Source organism: Patagioenas fasciata, chromosome 19 (assembly GCF_037038585.1).
Source record: "Patagioenas fasciata isolate bPatFas1 chromosome 19, bPatFas1.hap1, whole genome shotgun sequence".
Taxonomy (NCBI): Eukaryota; Metazoa; Chordata; class Aves; order Columbiformes; family Columbidae; genus Patagioenas; species Patagioenas fasciata.
The window spans coordinates 4,344,126-4,370,382 of NC_092538.1; the positions used below are offsets into that span (position 1 = coordinate 4,344,126).

General features: G+C 44.7%; 1 protein-coding gene across 1 annotated transcript in view; it reads right to left on the bottom strand.

The window, feature by feature from the left end:
* Positions 1-26,257, bottom strand: part of CASTOR2 (cytosolic arginine sensor for mTORC1 subunit 2) — a 115,925-nt gene that overhangs the window by 46,257 nt on the left and 43,411 nt on the right. Inside the window, exon 2 of the mRNA XM_065852883.2 lies at positions 9,284-9,354. Coding sequence (XP_065708955.1) covers positions 9,284-9,354 — 71 coding nt within the window. The remainder of the gene's footprint in view (positions 1-9,283; positions 9,355-26,257) is intronic.

Genomic DNA, 26,257 nt, shown 5'->3' on the forward strand with positions numbered 1-26,257 from the left:
TTAGGCCCCAGGCTGCTCTCTTCCTTCCTCTTCCTGGGAAAACGCACCACTAACAATGAGCAAACCTGGAAAATCAAAACCAGATCCAAGCTCCACAAGTTGGCGTTTGCTCATGAGAGGGAAGAAGGGAGCAGAAATTAGCTTTTTTCTTCAGCGATAAGCAAAGGAAAATGAAAATATTGGCTCAAGATGCGTTCAGAGCACAGGTATGGGTGTATCTGTCCCTTTGCACAGGACTGTCTCCCAAGTCACACAATCCCAGAATGTCAGGGGTTGGAAGGGACCTGGAAAGCTCATCCAGTGCAATCCCCCCATGGAGCAGGAACACCCAGCTGAGGTTCCACAGGAAGGTGTCCAGGCGGGTTTGAATGTCTGCAGAGAAGGAGACTCCACAACCTCCCTGGGCAGCCTGGGCCAGGCTCTGCCACCCTCACCAGGAAAAAGTTCCTTCTCAAATTTAAGTGGAACCTTTTGTGTTCAAGTTTGTACCCATTACCCCTTGTCCTGTCACTGGTTGTCAAATCATGCGCTGACTTTGATGCCCTCCTTGCACCACAAGCAAGAGCTGGGTCCTTCCCAACCCACCGACCGTGGCTGTTCCTCTCCTCACCCCTCACTGCTCCACAGTCCAAAAGAACCGAGGATTTTCCCTCTGCTCACCAGGGGACAGGAACTGCAGGAATCAGCAGATTTCCCACTTCCCGACAAAACTTTCCCCGTGTTTCAAAAGCTCTTGGCAAAGGCTCCGCTCGCAGAACGCGCGAGCCGGGGGTGGGAGGACCTGGCCCGGCCCAGCGGTTGAAGCAGCGCCGATGGTTCAGGTTACTGCTGGCGAGGGGACGCAGGCAGCGTGTTCCACCGGAGAACGAGAAACACAGGAGGAAAAGAAGATGACAGAATCCGATGCAGCTGGACTCACATTTGCAATTCTTGCTGTACTTTCAAACGAAATAGCACAAGGAATCTCATTTTGTTTTCAAAAAAATACACATTTCAGACAATATTTCACTGCACTGACAGAGGAGAGCAAATGATGACATTTCAAACAAGACTTTAAGATGGACCCACTCAATTCCTAAGTACTGTATGACTGTAACCATCAGGTTGTGAGGCTTAATCCTGTGCAAGATTAAATACTAAGATATGAGATTTTTAAAAAGATTACGGAACTTTCTTCATAAGAGGGTGTTTTCTTCCACCATAATCCCCAATCTGTTTCTCTGTAGAGATGATTTATTCAGTAGGTCTGCAAGTGCACCCATTGTAAAAGTGAATCCTGTGCGACAGAAGCTACCTCAATTATTATTTATCATGGCCCTTGCCTGTTACATTATGAAAGCATTTCCACATGTTTACTAATTAATCTTTATAAGGCCTTTTATGAGGTGATTTAATGGGATTATCCCTGTTTTTCAGATTGAGACGCAATGAGAGACTTGGCCAAGGTCAAATCCTGCAGCAGACCGGGGACCTTCACCCTGCTGCTCCAAGTCCTGTCCTTGCCATGGCAGCAGCAAAGCCACTCACTCAAAAAAGGCTCATTTGCCCTTTCACAAACCTAAAAGAGACTTTCTGTGACTCTCAGGCCAAAAGCCTGAAGATTATGGTCGGCCAGCGTGTCACCATCAGCTTAATATTGTATGTAAATGATAAAACAGCCCCTCTTTGGTTTAAGTACGCAGAATTAGCTCAAAGCACCAAGTCTCCCCTCATTCCTCCCCAGAAGTGAACTCTTAGCTTGGAGACAAACACACACACATCACTCTGCATTTCCAGAGTTGGAAACAAGGAATTCAACCGATTCCAGTGAAAACCAAACAACCGGACCCATGGCACTGGGATCATCAGAGCTCCCCTCGATCCCTCATTAGCTCTGCAGACTTTGTACCAAGGCTGGCAGAAAGCTGGAAAACTCTGATCACCGCACCAGGAGAGAATGAACTGGTTTTTTTGGAAGGTTACTGTAGTCTCAGCACATCTAGACTAAGGTCACAGCACTTATGAGATGCCAAGGTGGAGGAAACCCACTTCTTCATCAGGTCATGAATTTACATATGGTTTGAAACTTAAAGCAGGTTCAAAACAGGCAAAGTTTGGGAGCTGTGAGTTGAACGATTTCAGCCCGGGGAAAGGGGGCTCCTTTCTGCGCTGTGTCACTGGTCCCTCAGCTCTCCCTGTGCTCCAGTTCTCAGCCTGCGATGGGGTAACAGCACTTCCATCTCTCACAGGGTGCTCCACACAAAATTCACTTAAAAAAGCAGGGAAAGATCACGAATTACAATGGTACCAGCACTTAAAATACACAAATGCTTTCAAAGGGCTTGTGGAGTGTATTCAGCCCAGTCCCTTCCTTGCACAGTCTGTGGTTTGCTCCAGGTACAGGCAAACAATGAAAAGCCACCAACTGCCATTGACCCCTACCTTAATTAAAAAAATAACAAACACCACACACACCAACAACAAACCAAACAAAACACATATACCAAAAAAACCCCAAACAAAACCACACACACGGAAAAAACCCATAAAACAACCCCCAAACCAACACCGAAACAGAAATGCACTGGTTGGAACAGCAAGATGGTCAAATGTTCTCCAGTGAAACAAATAAGCAGGGTTGCTACTTCTCTGTTGAGCTGCATTTTGCTTTTAGAGACCAACCTAAAATTTCAGTGAATCGTTCCATCATTTCAGCCAGAAAAGCTTTTTAGGTCCTGCATTTAGGAGAGTGGGTTGATAAGAGTGAGCCACGGTATCTATCTGCTCATCTATCTCAGGCTTCGGAAAGCACGAAGCAGCAGCCAAGACATAATAAATTTAAAGGAGGAAATCGTGGCCAGTCGAGTGGTTCAGGAAGAGATGTCTGGGCTTTCTCACCACAGGCTGTGAAACAAAAACAGATATCGATACACACCCATCTGCTGGAGGAAACAGTGCAAAATGTGTATTATTTATGCAGTATTTCTTTAAATAGGAGCAGGCAGAGAAACTGGACAAAAGGCTTTATGTGGCAGGTTACAAACGTAAGAAACAATACGTGCTATTGAGATTTCCAAACCCACTCAGAGATGAGCTCTAAGGAGAAGCTCAAATGCTCCTTTCCCCAGGTGACACAAACCAGACCTTGCAATATTACATACATTTCATCCTTCTCTCCCTTCCCCCAAAAGCTTTAACTACCAAACTAAACTGCCTCTTGGGAGCAGGCACAAATCCCATATAATTACAGCCCCCCATCTGTATTAGCATATATGCAATGCAGGAAAAATCTTTGCAACAAACAGGTCCTTCTAATTAGCCAGTAGTAAAATCCTCATGTTTTTAATTTGAATTTAGGTCATTAATACTACATTACTTACAAAACCTGAAAACGACAGATACGGCGCAGTCTGGCCAATACGGAGATCCAAAGGCGAGCGATTGTGCACGTGTTTAATAGAGAAAAACATCTTCTGCCTAGCAACCAGCAGGCTCTCCTGGCGGTCCAGGGGAAGGAATTCAGCGCTATAAATGTCAGCAAGCAAATTAATCCACCGTGCCTGAGATACAAAGGCCTAGTCACTGGGCAATAAAAAATTAAAGGAGAAATAGTTATAGAAGAAATATTCAAACAAACAGATGCATCTGTTAGCTTCCTTCCCTCCGTATCTTTAAATGAAGTTACAGATTGCTCCCAGCTAGATGGGTTCTGAGCGTGCACTTATTTATAAAGCTGATTTCTTGCCCATTTTATATACAGGATGAGCGAGAGGACACTGAAAGCAATTTACCATTTTGATGTTATTGGAAAAGGGACTCGGTGTGGTACTAAAGCATATGATGGTCCTGAATCCAAGGTCAGATAGGGAGCAGGTTGTCTGAGGATGATTGTTATCGAAACAAAGCGCTGCCAGCAAGAGGGCTTTTTGCTTTTGATTAGAATGAGGTCAACATTTTCTGAATTCTGACAAAATCGCTCTGCCACTCTAACTAGTTGAGATTTTTCAAATAGTTCCATTATTCTTAAAGCACTGGGCAATTTATTGCGAGGTATGAACTTAGATGAGGAGCCTCCTCATTCTGAAGACTCTGTAACTGCATGGATGCCTGGTCTCAGAGAAGTCATTAGCCATACTGCCAGTCACAGAAGGTTAAAGCAAGGGCTGTCATCTCTATCCCACAGAGGAACCTCAGTGTGGGGAGATGGAAAGTCTTGCTCTACGTTCACACGGGATCTTCCTACTGCTGCTTCAGTACCGAAATCAAACTGCTCTTCCTCTCTGGTTCCAAACCCAAGGTGTGCTGACCGCAGTGGCCTCTGTGAAACAGGCTGGCTGGTTTAGGAGACACAAGTCCAGAGTACGTGGTGATGTGTTCCCCTCACTAACCATCAGCTTCCCTGAAACTGGAATAAGCATTTTTACCAGCTTGGAAATAATAAGGATTTGCTCCTTCCTTAATCCCAGCGTTCGACTTCTGTTCCCCTTCTTCGATACCTTTTAAGTTCATTGCCTACAGAGAACGAGTTCATGCAAGGGACACCAACTAAGCACTAAAGCTGGGAAGGCTGCGTTCTTGCCTTGAAAATGGCAGCAACCTGCTGCTTTACAAACTTCCATCTTCAGGACAGATTCCCCCAGGCGACAGACTGCCACCAATCCCATTCATGAAGACGTCCTGGAGCAACCCAACAGGGCTGTGCCCCCACCGGAGAAAGTCGCCTTCAGATTCCATCCACAGTAAGAGGTCTTGAACAGCGAGACTCTCCTCTTTCCATCATAAATAGGGCAGAAACTCAAAACATAGAACTTGTTGCCTTCTAGGTGAGTCTGGGAAGGTTTGTATCAAACAGTCCAGCTTTGTTTCAACTGGATGCAACAGATACAGGAACAAATATGTGAGGGTAAACTGTAGCCATCTCTCACCTCCATGCAATTGGACCAACTTACGTAGATGACTCTGGACGGGCTCTTCCTTCACTAGGCTTGTACAGAATAAAGGTGGTTAAGGAGAGTGTTAGTTCTTCATTTCACACTGAGTTGCAATTAAAGAAGTGCTCTAAAATGGGAGGCTACATGGATGGCATTTCATTGAAAGCTACCCAAGCAAAGCTACTGCTAAAACCAGTAGTGAACTTCCAACAGAAAAAAAGGATGAACAGACAAATCAGCTGGAGAAACCAGAAACAGAAAAGGGACAATCAAAACAAACCAAACACCCTAAATTCCCCTTTACCTCCAATTAAAGGCTCTCTGGATAAACGGTACAGACGCTGTGATGTGACAGCTGCTGGGAGTGCCACTGGAGGAACAGTGCTACCCCCAAACCCCATTATTTTGTTCGGATGGCATCTCCAGGACAGGTTTGCAATGTCAGCAGCTGCTTTCTGGTGCACATACATGGGGTTTCCGAGAGCACGGCTGTCCCCAGGTGCTGGCATGTGCCTGCCTTCCAGTGTGGGAAAGCCAAAACCTTTGTGAACAGAGACTAATGGGACCAGCGAGATCCCAGGCGAAAAGCTCTGCTGGTGCTGCTGCCCAGGGACGTTGGGAATCTGTCCTTGCTGCCCTCTGAGAAAGGGACGGACTGCCCAGAGAGCGCAGGAGCTATGACAGATCTGCACCACGCACAGGCAGCTCCTGCTTTCAGCCAGACCTTGGGAAAAAAGCAAACTGAAGTCAAATATCCCTACATTTCAGAAAGAGCAGCTGCTTGACTTTTCTGCCACGCGCTGGCTGCACTGCAGGTGATAAACGCAAGGATTTTACATGGCTGTCCAAGCACCCCCGGAGCTGAGACACTTGTCTTCACACAGGAGGGCCTGTGGCCAAACTCCTTCTGCTAATTCATCTCAGTATCAGCCAGGAAAAGAGCTTTCTGTGCACTGTCCCCTTGTGTTACTTGCTGAATAAAATTCTTCCTCATTAACAGGCCAAAGCCCAAGAAACGGCCACTGGAACAAACAAGTTTCTGTGCAGTTATAATCCCCACCTCACCACTGGGGAATTAAAGCAAAGAATTAGGCTGTGGCCATTCCCCTCCAGCACAATGAATGCTTAAGCAGGTTACGGCTTTGCACTGCAGATATTTTCTGGGGAGAAGAAATAATGACTTTTTTCCCAGCCCAACTCACCTGCTACTCCCAGGGAAACGAGCCTGAGGATTATTTTTTGACAAAACAGTTACGAATGACTGCTGCATGTCAGTATGCCTGAAGTGTTAACCTCGAGGATTGCTGAACATGGCAGTATTTTTCCAGCCTACCCTCTTCCCTTCAGTGCTGTTCATGATACGCAGGAGAAGGGGCCTGGCTGCCTTGAGAGACCCAAGCTAACAGGACAATCTTCTCACTGCTGCCACTATGAACATTCATATAGCTACCTGAGAAAGAAAGGTCCTGATTTTCCATAGAGAAAGGCCTGCCCTTCATAGGCTTACATCTACTGAGTTTGTTAAGCACTGGAAGAACAGAAGTTACGTGGAGAGTAAAAAGTCACTTCTTGTTGCTGCACTCAAATTGCTCACCAAAGGTGCAAATTTACCCTGTAATTCTGGAGCTGAACCTGGCACTGAGCTGGTCAGGTCAAGAAGCAGCTGATGCACTTGAGGCAGACAAGACGGGTGCTGTTTTGCAAGAAGATGGGATGCTGCAATTCTTACAGATTTGGACGCTGTTCAAATCCTTGGGCTGATTGCACACTATCCAAAGGCCAAGTGAGATTTGTCCTCCTGAGACATTTATAGCCAGACAGTGAGGGGAAGCAGGGAGCGAAGCAGAGCCCTTTCAGCATTCCAGGGCATCCTAGATGGTAGATCCTGAATTCCTCCAGACTGTGAAAAGCAGCATATGGAAATGGAGAACTAGGATGGAGCAACAGTGGAGCTAACCCTGAGATGATGCTTTGGATGTGGTGATAACAATTCAGAAAGAAGAGCACGGGCTGGACACAAACCCAAAGGACAAGGGGGTTGTGTTAGGAGAGCGAGCAGGACTCAGAGCTCACAAGTCTCGCCAGTAGATCATCACTTACTAGCAAAGAAACGGTGATGAAGCTGCCACGTCTGTGACACTACTGCTGGGTTTTGTACCTGGCTTCCACGCCATGCTGTAGCAGAGGATGGCCTTCGCAGCATACTCCTTCCTCCCCCACGTTGTCTGGATGGTGGTCTTTTCTCCTGCAAAGCCTTGCTTTACCACCCCAGCCACATGTGGTGTATTTGGGAAATAAATAAATAAATAAAATAGGATGTCATATGCTGCCAAAACTACAGCCCAACAGAAGCTACATGGGTACTGTAAGTATCAGCAGTAAATTCCTGTGTGAACGAGAGCCAAGGTAACAGAGTCCAAAGGGTGCGAGCAGAGAGAGCTGCTGCTTTGAAGCGCGGCAGCACCGTCTGGCTCCCAGAGATAACCCGGGACAGCCGTGGGGGACACGGCTCCTCGAGGACACGGCTCTGCTGAGACCTGGGATTTGCTCCAAGTACAACACAAAGGGCAACACAATCCCCATTACTGCTGAGCTAAACCACTGCTTGAGCTCACCTTTCTGTCAGACGGAATAATTTCCAGAGATAAATAACAGCATGGCTGCTGGAGGTTGTACGGGGATGGTTGCAAGCCAAGCTGGCCACCAGTGACTGAACTGAGGAATCTGCCTTGTGCCAACTGGGCAGAGAAATGAATGCCATGGGTATCACAGACGCAGGTAGGATGTTGGAGAGGAGCACACCCCTAGCACGGGAAATCGGCAGGGACATCACGGTTCAGTGACAAGGAGTCTGTCCTGAGAACGGGGATCTCCAGGTTTCTTGCTCTACCATGTACCACAGCCCTTGGAAAAAAACCCTTTTCTCTTCCTTTGGTGATTTCTCTCTTAAAATGAGTCTCTTTAAATAGGCTTTGCCTCTCACTCTTATGGCAAAACCAAATTTGAACCAGTTTCCCCCAGCTCCCGCCAATAATAAAGAAGCTAAGACTACCAACAGCAGTAATGAAATTTTTGTGCGTGCCCCTTGCACAAATGCAACAAGGAACATTCTGGCAGCAGAACTCTAGATCGCCTCCTCTTTTTGGAGCAAAAGCATAACACGTGACATACGCCTCCGATCAAACCCCGCAACTCCCAAATTACAAATTGCAATAGCTGTAAAAATCCATTCACCTATTCTCAATCGAGTGATTATTTTATGAAAATGTTTATCCACCATTTTAGTGTTCTAAAATGTAATAATTTGTTCTATTATATGCTTATAAGTACTTCTGAAACTGAAAGGGGAATAATTCAGCAATGCTACTAATTACAAAACTTTGATTCTGTACTAAATAAAGATGGTATAGTTTCTAATCTTCTCCTTTGGATATTAAAAAAAGCACTGAACATTGCAGTGTCACAAGTAGCTACTCGACAGTTAATTCCTATTCAGGAACGAAATCCTCTTTTTTCATGTTTTAATGAATTTTCTCCAAACTAGTAAAACGTGTAGGTTTTTAATTCCAACCACAGAAAGCAGCGATTGAACAAAAATAACAATAGCTTGACAACGCTTCCTCATTCCACCACCTCAATAACACTGCTGCAAACAAAACCTCCCCACACGATAAATCGTATTACAAACTATTTCCATCCACAAAGCCAAACCATTCTCTCCACCAGCATTCGCGCAACGCCAAGCGCCTGGAGCCCCCATGTCCATCGCCTTCTCTGACACCGCGGCTGCACCTTTGGCACAGGCTGAGAGGGACCCTCAGCCACTGCGGGCAAACACGGCACATTTAGCACAGAGAGAGCTGGGCATAAGAAAGGGGAATAAATCATCACCGCTTTCAGTGATGAGCCAAAGGAGCCGATTCGCAACTCCACAGCGTGGCAATGGCTGCGGGGACGATACGAACCACTCGTCTTCAAGGGCTCCTTTTAAAGAGAGAGGCTGGATGAACAAGCTGGAGCAGCAAGATGTGGTGTGCTTGTGGAGGTCTGGGGACAAAGCCCAGCTCATTTTAACACAATGATATGCAAATGGGCTTGCTTTTCCAAATACGCCCAAGCTGCTCTTTAAGACTTGTGTGTGCTTTTCTCCAGGCATTAAAATATATTCATATTCCATGTGTGAAACGCCTTGTAGAGTGCAGCAGCAGCGACAGCGTGCTTAAGTGATCAAAGCACCTTTCATCGCGGCACTACCAGCGCTGACAAACAGACCTGTTTTACAAATGCTTTGGTTTAGCATCTCAGTGAGAGATGACGCGCTTTCCTCCTCCATCCCCAGGCTGGATCCCGAAGTGGCACACGTCGCCACTTACCTAGGAAGCCTTCTTCATCCACAATGATGGTGTAGTCCTCTGGGGTTTCCGTGAGGCTGAAGAACTTGCACCTGGCAAAGGCAAACAGCAGAATATGATTAGTCACTAGACCAAGCAGGGCCTGGTCTTCCACCTACAATAGAGGTCCCTTCCCACTCAAGCTGTGCCGGAGGAAAGAGTCACGGTCTGGTGTTCATGGAGAGACCCGAGGCTGAGCCTGGATTTTATTCCTGGCTCAGCCACTCGCACTGTGTGACCCCCGTTCCCCGCTGCCTGCCTATGCACAATGGCGCTGGTAAAACACTTATTATTTTTATGACTTAGTTCTTAGTTACTTTTCTTAATTGCCACATCCCTTAAGGTTTCCCACCACAGCCCAAGAACCGATGTATTGCAAAAGGCTTTGCTCACCAACTGCTCAGTCCAACACCCTCCAAAAGCCTTCCCATGGTTCACATATGCCCCCGTCTTCCCTGTTTGCCCACTGACGTTTCTTCCCTTGTCAAGCTTTGACATTGAATCTCGCAACCAAGCCCCACTATCTCTTCTTGCTGCTTCAGAGGCTTTTCCCAGCAGCACAGAACATCCCAATTCCCTCTGCTAGTCCTTGCCCGTTGCCTCAGTAGGTGCCTCCCTACCCTGGGGAGCCCCAGGTGAAGAGACAAGTGGACACAGCCACTGAGCTCATTGAGCTTCCCCCCTCAGCCTCCTCTTGCCCCTGTTCTCCGTGCTCATCTTTTGGCACCGCAGGCCATGCGCAGCGCAGCCTCTCCAGCTCCTTGAGCACTGAGCACAATGTCACCTCCAACACCAGATACAAAACAAATGTGACACGGGACTCTTCCACTGTAGATACACACACACACACACAAAGCCTCAGCCTTAAGGTTTAACACCACATGCAGTTTCCAAGTTTGTTGGTTTTTTTTTCCCTGACAAACGTATGTGCAGCAATATCTGCTAAAAAACAAACCAAACAAACAACAAACGCACACTTTCTCAGGTTTCTATCCAGTTGGTCCCCAGCAACAGCAGGAAGGTTTGCACAAGGTTTTGCAAGCTCACGTTCACCTTCAGCAGCACATGTGCTTGTCAAGCACCAGCACCATGCCGGCCGGTCCCCAACGCACACAGCAGCACATCAGGGCACAGGGACCGCATTTGCCACCCAAGCCACAAGAAATTTTTCCCCCTCGGAAGCTTAAATAGGGTGCGATAGGAAGACCTTGTGTCTGCAAGGACCAAGGAGCAGGATTTCACAGTTACACTGTAATAAGATCAGGTTTATCTGAGACGACACAGAGAAAATTATTTAAACAATGGAAAAAGAAAGATTGTTCTTAAGGTGCCCAAATTTCACGGTGTGTTCGCACAGTTCAGCAGCAGGGACTAGCAGGGCTTCTGCTGAGCATCGGTGTCCCAAAGCCTTCAGGACTTCTGAAAGCCCAGAATCCTAGGTTGGTGGCTCAAGAATAACAAACAGAGCCATTCGCTTGATTAGAGAATCAGACTAAAAACTGGCTTGAAGTTTGTTTTTGCACTGGTTGAAAAGAACAAAGATTGCAGCTACCCCCTCCCAAAACAACGGGGAGAAAGATGAGATGGGTGCTGCCCGTCGCCTCGTCGGGGAAAGCAGAAGAACCAACACGCAGCTCTATTAGTGATCTGCCATGTAACCAACAGCGTTTCATGTAAATGCAAAGTATCAGATAACCTGCATTTAGAGACTCGTTTTCCTGGAAGCATCCGTCACGACAATCAAGCATGACATTCTCCCTCCCAGCACAGACGTATCGCTATAAAATATAGAAGTGGCCCCACCACTGCAGAAACCACAACTTAATTATTTTGTGTCATTGGTAATAGCTACTGTGACAGCCACATTTACTAACTCAACTCTCCTTAGGAATAGTGCCAGGAGAAGCAGAAAACAGTAGGAGCCCGATGCTACCTATGAGCTGGGAAAAAGGGCTTCTGGGATCCTGCACCAGGTGGGTCCCAGGAGGTCTATGTAGTTATTATTTAGTTGATTACTTCCCCGGAGAAGTCACCAAATTCTTTGCTGCTACTACTACGTGACTGAGCCACAAGCATACTGGCTGGGGAGAAGCCAGTGGTCTTATAGGAGGAAACATTAATATTAAATAAGAAGAAAAAAAAGAATCTTTCCTGATCTGAGATGGCATTTATGGAAGAATTTTGTTGCAGAAGAGTAATACACGTCTTGTGCACACATTAACCCCAGCAGAAAAAGTATGATCGTGACAGATGCCATTTTCTTAGCACACATCTCAAAGCGATGATATTTAAGGGATATGTACAGATGAAATCCCATAATTGCTGGCTCAGAACACATGTCAAAACCTCACATCTTCATACAGCAGCTCAAAGCCCAAACCCCATCTCACCGCAATTCTAGGAAAGGTCAGCACCATAAAGCCAAGTCTTCACCAGCACAAAGAGCAGTGGTTCTTGGGCTACACATTCACTTTGTTCAAGCCACTGATGCCTCCTTCTCCCAGAGAAAAGCTAAAAATGAAAAACTGGAATGGCAAACGTGTGATAAAATACAGCATGGAAATGTTCTTTACCATTGCATGCTGCCAAAAATCAAGTCCTCAACATCAAACCTGTGCCTCGGCAGAGATCTGTAAAGATCTACTTCCACTGTGAGCGCAAGTCAAAAATTACATCTTGAATCATCAATTACAGGAGGAACTCAAAGTCATATTTCTCTCCTGCACTATACTACGCATGCCTCTTCCATTCAAGTTATTCCAATCATTTCTCTTTCCTCTTACACCCATTCTTGATAAGCAGGATGCCAACAGCATTTTCTGTTATCACACTAAAGCTGATAAAGGAAAAAAATTGCCCTTTAATCATTTTGAGACATGAGGCAAACAGTATTTCTCTAAGTACATGTGGAAAGCACGTATATAAGAAGAATATAAGTATTTTTAGTTTCCTAACAGCCAAACCTCGGACAGATTCTTCTGGATTTCTGCCCTCTTCATGTTTCAGCACGTTTCCACTTGAGCACTGTTGCTGACTTCGACTGCCTGACAACATATGTCTTTTTCTGGCAACGCAGCAAATGTAGACCAGTCTATTATTAGATTAGCTCTTCAAAACTGCAAAGCTCTCGCTGCGTATGGAAGTAATACCCGAGCTTGCACAGAGCAGGAAAGCGTGCATAGGATGCAGCAACAGCATCATTTCAGTTTGCGAACAGCTCTGAGGTCTCCACGGGAGAAGCGAGCAGGCAGGAGAGCATCTTGGTTGGCCTCCAGAAGCAACTCCTCAAGACATTTGGTCCCCAGGCCTGAGGGATAATATCGGAATGAACAAATGCGACTTCCACTGGTTCTGCGTCAGACATTAAACACACACTTGTGGGAATCTTGCTATGGGTCATTCCAAAGTTCAGCACAGATGATGATCCTTAGGGAAGTTCCAAGTCCTATCTTCTCATTTATAAGGAAACTACTTAGTTAATGGTTGCCTAGGCAGGGTAGGGTGTTGCAAAGTTGTTTGTTCTATGGAAATGATCCTTCCCAGCAGCAGTTGGGCGCCTGGCTTTGCCACATTCAGAAACCACGGCCAAATGCCATTCAAAAGCAATATGATGCCTGAAAGCCATTCAAAGGCAAGGCTGGAGGTAGCCCAAAAGTTTGCGAAGCAGCGGTTGAACTGAATGGGAATTAAGAAGCAGCAGCAGAAAGCTGAACTGAGTGAATATGAAAAACATAATTTGTGGGGTTTTATTCCAGGCTGTCTTCTCATTTTAGATGAGAAGGGATTTGCAAGCTTCACTCTGTACATTATCATGACAATATATATTCTTAGTATAAAAAGACAGTCTCATGCTAATAATCTAATTCTCAGTGATCTTAACTTCTTTGCAGTTTTATAAATAATGACAAGAGGTGGATCCCACTACGACATATTGTGAAGTGTGTTTAGGAAAGCAGTGAAGAACACTTGTGCTGCTAATGCATTTTGACATATTTGTGTAACATGTTAAGTACTTTACACCATCTAATTACAAGACTATACAGTCAAATGGCACTGAAAATTGCCAACAGTGAAAATGGCTGGTGTTTTCTAAACAGCGTATTTGTTTGTTGGAATCACAGAATGGTTTGGGTTGGAAGGGACCTTAAAGCTCATCTATCCACAACTCTCTCAGCCTGTCCTCCCAGCAGAGCTGCTCCCCTGTTCAAAGGAGCATCATTGTTCATATGAGTTGTTTAAACAAACTCCACACCACCGTCCCTACCAAGGGAAACACTGAAGCTGGCACAGCACCGTTAGAAATGGTGAAAGGACAGCGGCAGCATTCCTTGTAGGCATTGGTTGTGCTCAGATCTGGGACGGAGACATCAGCAAATAAAATCAGGGACCACCTAAAGAGTGACTGTGATAGCAGAGCTTAGTTCACTACAGAAAGTTAATCATTTTCAAAACCAGCACAGAACAAAACTAACAGATTTGTGGCCAAGGAAAGCAAGTATTCATGAACAGACAGAAATTCAGGGAAGTCCTACAACCGGTCTGTGCCAAAACCTCCAACACGATAACCACAATGGTCTTGATTAATCCATAATAATAATAAGGACAGTTTAAGCTAGAGATTACATTGTGTAAAGTTAAAAGGAGAGACCTTCAGTCAGCTCCTCTTCTTGCTCCTTTTCTGTTGCTGGGAAAGTTATCTAAGCCTTTATTTAAACTTTGAGACAACTGGGAGCAGAATAAAAGAAAAATTATTGGCACCCTGAAGGAACAAAAGTCAAGAAAGAACACAAAAGGGTGACCTGTGATAGAGAAAACAAATATGCAGATGTGCTGAAGAAGATACTGATCTAAAATACAGCTTACCGATAAAGCCAGGACACATGGCGCAAATAAACGAGGATTATTCAAAAGAAGAGTCTGCTGGGAATCTACCGTATTTGCCTTCATTAAACCATTATCAAACTGTGGTTCCAGTGCTCATCAGTACAGTTGCACATGGTCTGGACTACAAGAGCCCATGCAAATGAAAGATGAGCACTAGCTTGAAACAAACCCAACTACTAATTCTGATGTGATTTCTATTTGAGTCAGACTTGGTCAGTTCAGACTTCCTGAGCTGCAGATTAAGCAAAGCTATGATATTCTAGGGTTATCTCGCAACATAACCACAGGACTTTTGGTTTTTGGCTCTATAAAGAGACATTTGGAATTTATTTTGCATGACTAGCAAAGCCCATGTCATGATGCTTTCACTAGTCAAAGCACAGCACAGTATTGCTTTCTAAAACTGTTACTTGGGATACTAAAACACATCTTCATTTGTCATGACAGCATTCTTTTAATACTTCCTAAAAAAACAACAACAACAATTAGAAAGCAACATGTACTCGTCTGGTTTATTTTTCCCCCTTCAACAGACATTCACCATCGTATTTACAAAGATTCTGTAAGAAAATCTGGTTTATTTTGAAATAAATTCTTGCCGAATGTGAGGAGAGAAGCCAAACCTACACTGAAGTAGTAGTAAGAAAATACATCCCATGAAGCAACCAAGGCACGTTACATGCTGGAACGGGGTGGAAAGCTCAGCTTACTGAAGGAAACTATATAAGGGAGATGAAAAGGTCCAAGTCCACCCTCATTAAGCCACTCCAGCTGATAAATGAGAAGGGTGCCGGTTCCCCATCCCCGCACGACTGCCAACAGGCAAAGAGTCTGACGTTTAGCAGAGACGTATTGCAGGAAATACAAATGCAGCTTAAGACCATGCAAGTGTTACTGTGCTCATCTGTTATTTGTCCACTGAAGGAGCTAAATACAGAGATTTTTTTTGATGAACTCAATGAGAACAATACATAAACCAACACCCTTAGGTGTTAACACATCTTCTGTACCCAAGACTTGTCCTGGGCATAAATCTGTAGACTAATTTATTTACTGACCTGACGTAATTAAAACTTATTCTTTGCACAGATTTTTCTTCCCGGGTGATAAATTATTTCAAGTGAGCTCTGCTGCACACATTTTACTTGGAGCATCACCACTCACCACCTACACTAGTGAATGGGGCTGAGTCAAAAGCTGGATTTGAACTTTAATTCTCTGGCTGATGTCCAGGTGATGCAAGTGCCAGGTGCTTGGCAAGAATCCTTCCTTCCTCACACAAAGTCACCCAGTCACCTCCAAATGCCACCTGCACTTTGGGACTCTCAGCATCCCCAGCAATCAGGGTCCAAAGCACAAGGACGGTAACCTGCAGCAGATCTGCACCACACTTCACACCACCACGGGGTGACATTCCTTCCGTTTCAGCATTCTTCCCTGATATTTCGCAGTACTTGATACGTGCACTTGTAAGGATGTGGTAGATCTGAAAGACTGGCTGGTGCTCTGAAAGGAAGGGCTCTTGGTCTAAAAAAAAATCAGCTATTGCAACATAATTTCAATTTTCCTGAAGTAACCTAAAAAAAAAATAATAATTACCTCACCTTACTTCTCATTCATAGTATTTTTATCTTCTCTGCCATCTTCCCAAAAACAGGCAACAGAAGTTGAGGGAACAAGCTCTTTATAAATCAAAACTAGGAAGTCACTTCTTACAGTTCCAAGATTAACCACTTCCTCTTAGTTTGAACTCAAAAAAATACAAGTCAGCACCAAACGTTTCATGGAAGGCACTATTCCGTTTGGACACAGCTGAGCCCATCAAGTCTCACAAGTGTCCCCAGGATCTGCTTTTCTCCCCTCCAACTGTTAATGCAAGTCATGGTTAACATGGAGCTTTCAATAGACGGAATCTCTCTCGGCTTCACTACAGCCCTGATTGCGACTTAAGGAGTTCTACTTGCAATGGAAGAGCAAATTAAGGGAATTTAAGCCAAGAAGTTTATTGAGTCCTGTCTTCATGAGTTCAGGGCTTTCTGGTTATTTGGATATATAAGCAAAACCCAGTTGTACAAAGGGGTCTTGTGTAGAGTTCGTTAACACGACCATGAACAGGCAGGAGGAGCAAGGACGTCTCCTTTCAGCCCAGAGCACTTTGGGGAGAACAGAAGACTGCCCGCAAGGCCTCTGTGCACATTCTCCTCTGTTAACCCAAAACCTGAATTTCAACAGATGTCCTCCCCTTTCTGCACCTCCCCAAAAATTTGATCAGGAACAACAGTGTAAAGGGACCAAGACCCTAACAGCGTGAACACTCACAGCCCTGAGACCCAGGAGATCTGAGAGAAGCTGATAATAGAAATATTCAAAAGATAAAGTAGTCTTATGTAACACCTTCCTCCAGTCGCCACAGCCAACGACGAGAGGACAGTGACCCAGCAGGCTGTAATCATGAAGCCAGATCTTCTTCTAGCAGTGAAAGTGGCCGAGGCCGGTGACATTTCCAGGCTCCACGGCTGGTGGGACAGGAGCAGCTCTTCCCGGGGCTGGAAGCGGTGGTGACACCTCCTGGGTGACGGATACAGCCCCAAAGGCTGCAAGCACGTTCCCACTGCAAGGTGGCGAGCAGGGGAGCTTGTGGCCATTGCTACCGAGCTAAGCCTACGCGGCAGCAAGGAAAGCTCTCTTTCCTTTAGGCAAACCCATAGATCACATCAGGAATTATTTGTCTGCTAATTTAGAGGGCAATGTCTTTGGAGTTATAAATAGGATAAGACAAGACTCTTATCCACTTTAAAACAGTGTCCAGAGACTCGACTCTAACACTTTGCCCCATGCTGGTCCTATGGGCCAGCCTGCGACTCAGCCTCGATTGGTGACACAGGTCTAAAACTATTCCTGTTGAGAAGTATGGGGATGGAAAATCAAACCAAACCTCATAATATTCTCATTTACTGTGCTAATGGGAACTAGATGAGCATCTCAGGCACCACTTCACTCATATTTTATTGCTGTTCTTCCTCCAGCTTTTTTTTCGTTTTGTTTTGGTTTTTTTTAACCAATCTATCAGAAACAAAACAATAGAGCAATAGCAAAAACATTTGATTTCCCAAAATTGCAAAAATCATAAAGCTGTTTGCAAAGATGAAACTACTGGCTGATGCACAGTGTTGTGTTGCCTGTACTAACTTCCTTTTCCAAGGACAACAGTAGAAGTGCGCATCACTTCTTATCACTTCTTATCCGCATCCCTTAGTTTTTTCCTTTGATGCCCCCCTAAAGCCTCTCTCCCCATATTGTTTACAGTTTTATCACTATTAATGACAGGAAAGTTATTTTTCAAATCTCCATAGAGGGTCAATGAATCAAAATAGCAAGAGTGCTTTGCTTTGGGAGAGAATTCTGTAATCAAATCTCTGAAGGGGAAGCTGGGGCAGTAAATGAAAAGGAAGCTCAGTTTGTGTGCATTGGAAAAGGATTCATTTATTATCTAACAATTAACTAACTGATCCAGACACACCTTTTCCTTCTCTCCCTTTGCTATCCCAGCCTGCCAGCACTCTCAGAAGCCCTTCTATTGTGAGCCAACTTACCCACACCAGAGATGCAAAAGCAATTATTTCTTTGAAACAGTCCATCATAAATTTAAGCAGAAGGTAACCGTGCTTTAAAACCTTTTTTCAGCAGTAACAGCATCCGCTGTTCACTGTCAGAGCTGAACTCCCTTTCAGCACGAGACAGAGAGGTGGAGAACAACACGGATTTTTCCTTAACCACAGAATTATCTTCTACAAATCAGAAACTGAACTGAGAAACACATTACAGATGTGGGTGTGGGACCTAAGCTTTACGGTTGAAAACAAAGCATGATTTAATGTACAACAAAGGCTCATTAATCCATTTTACCAACTGGATCCAGAAGGATCATCTTATGAGGACAATGTGAATGCTGAGAAAAAGAGTAAGCCCTGTTTGCTTTCCCCTTCCAAATCAGGCACTATCCATCAGTACTGGCAAGTTTGATTCTCTCGTATATTATTCCTTTAATGCCCTCTGCTGCAGAATATTGACTTTGAAATGCTCCCAACAATAAAATACAATCAAGTTTCCATAAGTGCAGTGCTGCTGCACATCCAAACCCAAATATTTGGGGTACATAGTAGCTATTATTGTGTTCAGCCAAAAACCAATGATTATTTTGTGGACAGCACTGAAAAACACAGACTGCGGAGCATATGCTTTTTATTTCAAAGATGGGAGAAACCCAGGCTCAACACAACGGGGGCAAGAGGTTCTTAGGATATCGCTCCAAGATACAAAAGAAGGAGGAAGAAACAGCAAAACTGTTGAGGACTGGAACTGATGAACTTGTTTCCCTGCAGGAACCATAAACACAATTTTCCCAGCATGGGACATAACAGTTCTCCCACAAATTACTAAAATATATTTCCAGCGCTCAATATAGAAAGCTAGATGCACAAGAAATGTTTGCAGCTTCAATGCAGGCAGTAATTGAGAACATGTGTGGCAGGGAGGGGGAGGAGGACAGAACAAGCCATTCTCCATCGAAACGGAGCGGCACGAGAAACCTTTCAGTCTGTGGAATTTTCAAAGGGCTTCCATTTGCAAAAGGATCCAAAACCTCGCGTTCTAACTCCATCCAAGGGGAACGCTGTCTGCCAGTCTGCACACCAACCCCCAATTTGATGCACATTAACAATTTAAGAGCCGCTGTTGAGCCTGAATAAATAAAAACATTTATAAAAAATAAGTTTCATCAACTTTGCCTTAAGCATAGAGAGCAGGTTTAGTTTCTTGTATGAACTAGGGACACATTTACAGGAAAAGCACCTTTGACTCCTCTCATTCTCCCAGGCTCTGCTTTTGGGTCCTGCCCATCATGGGTATTAACAAATCCAGTGATCAACAAGCACAGCAATATTTCTGCATATTCTAGCTGACATTACTTGCAAAATAGCATTGTGATGTGCCTGCAGCCAGCTTTCCATAAACCTGTAGTGTTTGCTCACAGGGACTGAATGGAACCTTCATTTGCTTCCTTTGCTAATGAAGCAAAAGGAAGCTGCTCTTGTGACAATTCTGTTGTGTGGGTTTTTTTTTATAAAGTGCCCTATACATATAAGCAAAGGGGAAAATGCATTTCAATTATTTTTAAGTCAATACTGACGATTCACAAAGTTCCAGCCTTGGTCTCTTTCAGGCTGTGAAGGAAAAGCCCATGGTAAAGGTAGAAGCACACAACTTCTTCCCAGGCCTATCAGACCCGAGGAAAAACATGAGAAATCATTCAGCAAGATTAAACTCTGTGGTTTCTGAATATTGCTCCTGCAGTCCAGGTGCCAAATCAACACCCAAAACAAAAGCCAGAGCTCCTGGAGAAGTAAAGTCCACTGATAATGTAGAGTGGGTCACTGTTTGCACCAAAACCAGGGTCATGGCCAGTTTTCCACAGTCTCATAGACATTTCTTGTTGCCCGGTTCTGAAGGAACATCACAGTCACCCCATAGGGCCTTGCTGGGTCTGTCTCGGATCCCTGCAGGGCTGTCGGTCTGAAAAGCATTAAACAAACTCAAAAGCAGCTCAGATCATGGCCTCCAATCAATGCTCCCAGCTCTCCAGACATTAACAGAGTTACTCATTCCCTCGCTGTGTTCTGGGAGATGTTTGCTGGCTGCTTCAGCTGTCTGCACCATACCTGTAGTACCACCAATATTTGGGTTTTCACTCTTTCACAGTTTCAGCACAAGAACTGTCTCGTGCTCTCTGCACAGCACCGAGCACAATGAGGCTCAGACATTTCTAGACACATTAGGAACGCTGGTTCGTAAGGCTGGGAAGTTTGCTGGGTCATAAGAAAACAGCTGCTTAGAGCCAAGCATTCATGAACTCAGTTTCCACCTAAAAATCTTACAGAACCTGATGACTGAGTAATAATATGGCAGGTGAAATACAAAGTCAATAAATGGAAATTAATGCACACTAGGGAAAAAAAGAATTAAATTCTGAATGAAGAATGACAGGTTGTAAATGAGCTATTACTATTACCACTCAGGAAAGAGATTCTGGAGTCACCATGGGCTGTTCTCCGAAAGGGTCGAGGCTTTCAAAGGAGCTGAGATAACAGGAATAACCAGGCAGGGAGGCAGGAACATCTCATTACCCCAAAGCACAGATAAATCCAGCACATACCCACCCACCAAGTACTTCCTGATCAAACCACCCTAAGGCTGCCAAATGGGTTGGAATTCAATTGGAAGAAGCACAGAGAAGGGGCCAAGAGCGATCCAAGGTGTGGATCACAAGTAGTAACAGCTCAGTGTGGGATTATGGGATTATTAAGGTCAAGGTGAATAAAGAAGAATAACTCACTATCTCACAATGTCTGAAAGTGGGGCATGCCATGAATTACCTGATAACAAAGTTTTCCATTTTAAAACCTGCATGCTTTTTGTACATACGTAAGGGATGACCAGATAACAACACAAGCGCCAACAAACACAGGAAAGAGATGGGTTAAAGGAAGAAGATTTCACTGGTGAACATGGTGCTCCGATGAAATCTTCCCTGTGGGACATCTTGAACTTCTGGATCCGAAGGATGCTCCAGGGTACGTACACAGGCCCCTTTCCACTTCCCTGAGCATCACAATCTATGCTATGAGAGATATGGTGCTGGGCAAGACGTGACTTTGCTTCCACCAACCCTGTATTCCAAAGGGTAGCACCACTCGAAGCAAGGGTAAGACAGGAAGACACAGGGGAGTACAGAGCCAGAAGTCAGGTAAAGCCTGTTCCCAAGACATAGCATCTTCTGGCATAGCTCTCACGGTTACTAAATTTGTAAAGTATTTTTTAGACAAGACGGACTGTGCTGGGGAAGGCAGATAGGACAGAACTGTATCAGGAAAAAAGTCAGCATTTGAGTAAAGGTTTAGAGGTGTCAGGTATCAGAGTGTTCAGTGATAGCTGTCATCTCAGTCAAATTAAAAACCACCTCAACAGCAGTAGTCTGTCTGTTTTAAAGAGGCATTTAAAGCCTATAGGAGCAAATATAATGCATTGAACATGCTGGGAAACCCTTTGCACAAGCAGAGGTAGCAAGAAGTTAAGGTAGTTCTAAGTGAGAGCCTAAGGGCACAGACAACATCTTTCCATTTCCAATTGTCTCGGACTGGATAGGCATTTTGGAAGCGAAAGGAAATTCTGTGCCTCTGGCGGGTTTTAATACTTTAACAGATTTTTCCCCTGCCCTGCCCTCTTTGCTTTAAAATGCAGACGAATCAAGTGCAGAACCATTTAAAATACCACTTCGCAGGAAATTCTAATCACCGTTTCAGTTTATGTTTGACTTCATTGTTCATTCCCTGCTGCCGAGAAAAGAAGATGATGTTTCAGTAACCAACAGAGTCCATAAACACGTTCTCTGGAAGCAGCCAAACACTGCAAAATAGTTGGGCTGTATGAAAGACCCAATGAGTTGTAATCATCCATCTGTGTCCTGTCCTCACAAAATGCTGTGCAGGTTAAGTATTAAAACTGACTGAATAAAATTAAAGCAACAAAATAACAACTGTCAAAGATTTTACTTAAAATTGTGAAATCACTAGCTGGGATTAAAAAAAAAAACACAACTAAACTGCACAATGCTCCTCTTGCAAGGGTTTGTGGAAGAAAAAGTACTCTCAGAACAATACAAGGCTGTATAATCAAAAGACACCTCCAAAGTATGAGAACTTAATGAGTAATAGTCTTGTATCTTCCTCTGTGTGCAGTTGTGTTGGGACCCACCAAACCAAACCAGGGTAAGGCTGTGCAATATCAATATCCCCTCCGTCCTCCTGACTCGTTCTTGCTTCCAACAACTGGTCAAGTGGACAAACCAGAAGACGCACTGTCGGATGTTGAACTTTTATCAAAAAAAAAGTTTAAGCCATCAGATGACTCAAAAAGGGAAGATGAGACACCTCCAGAGAGGTCCCGAGACACCTCAAGCACCCATGTGTGCTCGTACCACACCGGCTGGGCTGAAAAACTCCAAAGGATTAAACTCCTGTGATGTGGAAAAACGCAACCAGCTCAGGTGCCCAAGAGCTCCAGTCTGCAGCATCAGCATCCAAGTTGGAAAGGAAATGAGTCAAAATCTCAGTGAGATGAGCCTTTAACATAAAAGGCTCTTCTGTTACCTCAGTTACTTACCTTTCAACTTAAGTACTTCAACAATATAGGACTCCAGGATAACAGACCTATGTATCTGTAGCTTCAGGGTCAAGCACAGCCCTATGAACTGAGGGGTATGCCCAAGGCATGCTGACAACGCCTTGCCACTCAAATCCAGATTTAAAACACACTTCACAGATACAGTTGAGGATTCTCATTCATTGCCTGCATGAGTCCTTTCTGCCAATGATATTTCAAAACACTTCCAAGTATGATCATAAGACAAGCTTATTGGTTCATCTGGGTGAATAACCTACATCTGCCTAGTGCTTCCTAAGAGTCCAATGAAGAGTTTGTTCTACTGAGGAACCACAACCAGGACATCGACAAAAACTTCAGGTGAGATGCAGCCCTGGATTTTGGGTACTATAATGCAGAACACAAAGATATCAATGAAAGCTTATAGCCTGACTCACACACCACAATTCTCCCTTATCCAGAGCCAGCAAATACCTGTGATTAGCATCATCAGAGAGTTTTCTCTTAAAATACATATTTACATTCCAGAAAACACTTGAATATCCTTGAAGAAGATACAAAACTAAGTACAATGTTGAACTAAGACAATCACAATAAGAACTAGAGAACACAATTATTGCTAGGCTCAGAGTAGACCTGCTAGGGAACCACTAAACTGCTATTGTCAAGGAACAAAAGAAGGAAAAAGGCTTTGAGAAAGGCACAATTCCACCTGGCTGCTATTTGCCGCTTTTCTCAAAGCGCTTTCTAAAGAGAGTCAGTATCAATATCAGGTTTTATTGCATCTCGGCTTCATAGGACAAAGCACAAAAGTAGTAATTTCTCTCTGGCCTCACACAGCCCGGGCAGGTCTGAACATTTAGTGCTCTTCCAGCAAGTCCTCTAGTAGAATAAACAGTTTGTAACAGCTAAAGAACATTTTTAACCTATGCTGAGAGGATAAAGGGAGCGCAGCCTTGGGCAAGATACAAGACTTTGCTTTCAAGCCAAGACTTTGTTTTTTTCACAGCAATCAGGAACAAACCCACCAGGTATTGCTGTCTGCAAGCTCTACAGAGTGAGCAAGGGAGGAGGTGAGGAACAGCACAGGACCAGGGTCTGGCCCAAACCACCCACCCCCCGACATCCCCATCCACAGATTGACCCAAGCAACAGCATAAAAGCTGGAAAAGGAAGTAACGACCTGAAAAACAAAATTCAGTCCCATACAGAGGATGAACATGCATAAGACTCTTTAAGCATGACCAGGGATCTACACTTAATTTAGTCTGACGTGGTGCACAGGTCTCCAGCAGGATCTGGCCTCCCGTAACCAGATGTCTCCAGCAGCAGCTTCAGGAGGTTTCATGCTCCTGTCCCACGTAATATTTGGTGGATTTATAACAAAACTGTCTGGAACCGGGACTTCACTGCTGGGGAAACACAGTGCGGGACACTCTGGGAAAGGTAGATCTCTCTTTCAACACGGACAACTTCTGTTTTGCTGAGCCCAAGGCTTTACTGTCAAGCTCACACTTGGAGGTAAAGTCCGCAGGCTTTGTTCTGGCAGCAATTAATTGGCTTAGTCACCATTTTTTTCCTGCTGTCGTTGACCTATGTCAGTGAGTAAACAACATGGGTTTTCTGATCAAAGAGTGAGGGGGTGGAAGCTGCTCAAAGAACAGAAAACAATCCAAACTGAACCTCTGATCTCCGAGGCTGTTATAAATCAAGACGGGGAGCTACAGAGAAGGTGCTAGGAAACCCACTGCGTATTGCACAAGCTTTTCTTCGCTCTGTGCCAAGATTCAAACCCCACTGGAAGGTTAGAACAAAACAGTCTTCTCCACAGCTATGACAGCGTGCCCAGTTGCCAAACCAAGAGTCTTTGTTATTTCAGTCCAAGATACTGCATTAATATACACACAGCGTCACAGACAAGACCATCTTAGTCCAAATCTAGAGCGTTTGCTATTATTCCCCATCCAGACTGTCTCAATGCACCATTCTGGTCTCTTCTGCCCACCCTGATGTCCCTTCTCCCGCTGCTGAGGCTCTGCCACCGGCCCTTCCATCCCCAGCACCTTCACTGCGGGGCTGGGCTGTTGCACAGACCATGGAGAGGGAAGATGAGCAGCCACACGCTTCAGATGTAACGTCCTTGGGGCAAGCACGATCTGTTAACCTCAGCAGGATCCCGATCCATAATTAAACACATCTGATCTTGTCACAGTAAGAGAGATATCAACTTGAAACACAGCAATACAACGATTAAAATTCAGATGTGGTGCAAGTCAGAGTAGTTTGGGGGTGACTAATGTCACACAAGGGGTGTGTGAAGTCACTTATTTACATATATCTGTACAATTAAAATTTCCTTAAGTAGTAACAAAACCAAAACTAAGAAAAACATAATTGAATACTTGTGTATTAAATGAACTAGGCCACATGGTTATTTTTCCCTGTAGGGTATTTCCAGATCCACTTACACAGCCCTTCATAAAAGCCTGCTGAAGACATCAATCAAGCTTCCTAATGCAGAATGACTGATTTCTCTGGCCATCAAGAATACATTTATATCTCAAAGAACTGAACAAATCCAACAGAGGGAAGTTACCATTCATTTATTTGCCAGCAAGTTCTTTGCCATTTTGCCTTTTGCTCCTCTGCTAAAATGAGTACTGCCACGAATCGCAGAATGATCCTCTGACATACAGAACAGTCAATTCCTATCACATTAAAGAGTCCAAACAGCATTTTGCACCACAAACACCAATTTCACCCACAGGTTTGGGTGCTGTTCACTGTGAGTGACAATCAAGAGCCTGGTCCATGATGGAGCTGATGGAAGAAATGATCGCCATCCTCCCAAAGACAGGGCAGGGGAGATACGGGAAAGTACTGAGAGATTCCCGATTTTTGACCTGGTTTTAAAGAGAACAGCAGTTTTAATGCAAACACACTATACCACTTGTCCCTTCCATATGAGTTTTTGACCTATTGGCTAATTTCTGTAAACTCTCAGAGTTGTAGTCTTCAAAGAGACTTAATTAACGTAAGGTTCATTAAAAAGGATGCTGGATAGAAGAGGAAAGCTTGTGTGCAGCAGCACTGAAAGGCCATAATGCAAGAACAAACCTTATTAGACAGCAAAGAATCCCCAAGGGGCATGTCCCGACCACAGGAAACCCCAGAGCTCTCAGCACCAGACCCCAGAGAGCATCGCTGCAAGAGAAAGCGACAGAAAACCGGCTTTGCTGGTTTAGCTGCTCGTTTTCAGAGAAGTGCGGCCCGGGCATGCTTTGTGACGCAGAGTCCTCCTTGTTTCAGAAACTCCACGTAAAGCTGTGGTGTTTCTTTATATCAATTGCCTGAAGGGGCTGGAAAACCCAATAGTGAGAATCTCCAGCTAAGGGAAGAGCACACGGCTGTGTTGCTGGTGGGAGAGAGCTGTGCCTGGGCTGGGGACACAAACACGTTAATGCCACCAAACCAAACAGGAACCAGAGCTGACTCAAACCCAGCAGCCTACACACAGGCACCCAAACGTCCATGTAACAAACAGGGTCTGTCCCCACGCTTGCTCTGGGGACATGGCCATGACCGAGGGGCATCTCTGACCCAGGACAGGGCTCAGCCAGCCCTCCTGCCCTGCTCGGTCACCGCAGGCCTCGCTTCCCTCCCGGAGCTCCTCCATCATTCTGGAAAAGCTCTCCATCTTCTTCAAGCTCTCCTCTGCTGAGAGCCAGGGAAGGTAAGCCTGAGTATGAGTTTTTGAAGGCTGAGGACTGGTAAACTTTCATTAAAGCAGTCTAGAAGTTTTCAGTTACCTCAACATCTGCCTGTATAAATATAACATTTCTCTCAAAGTCAACA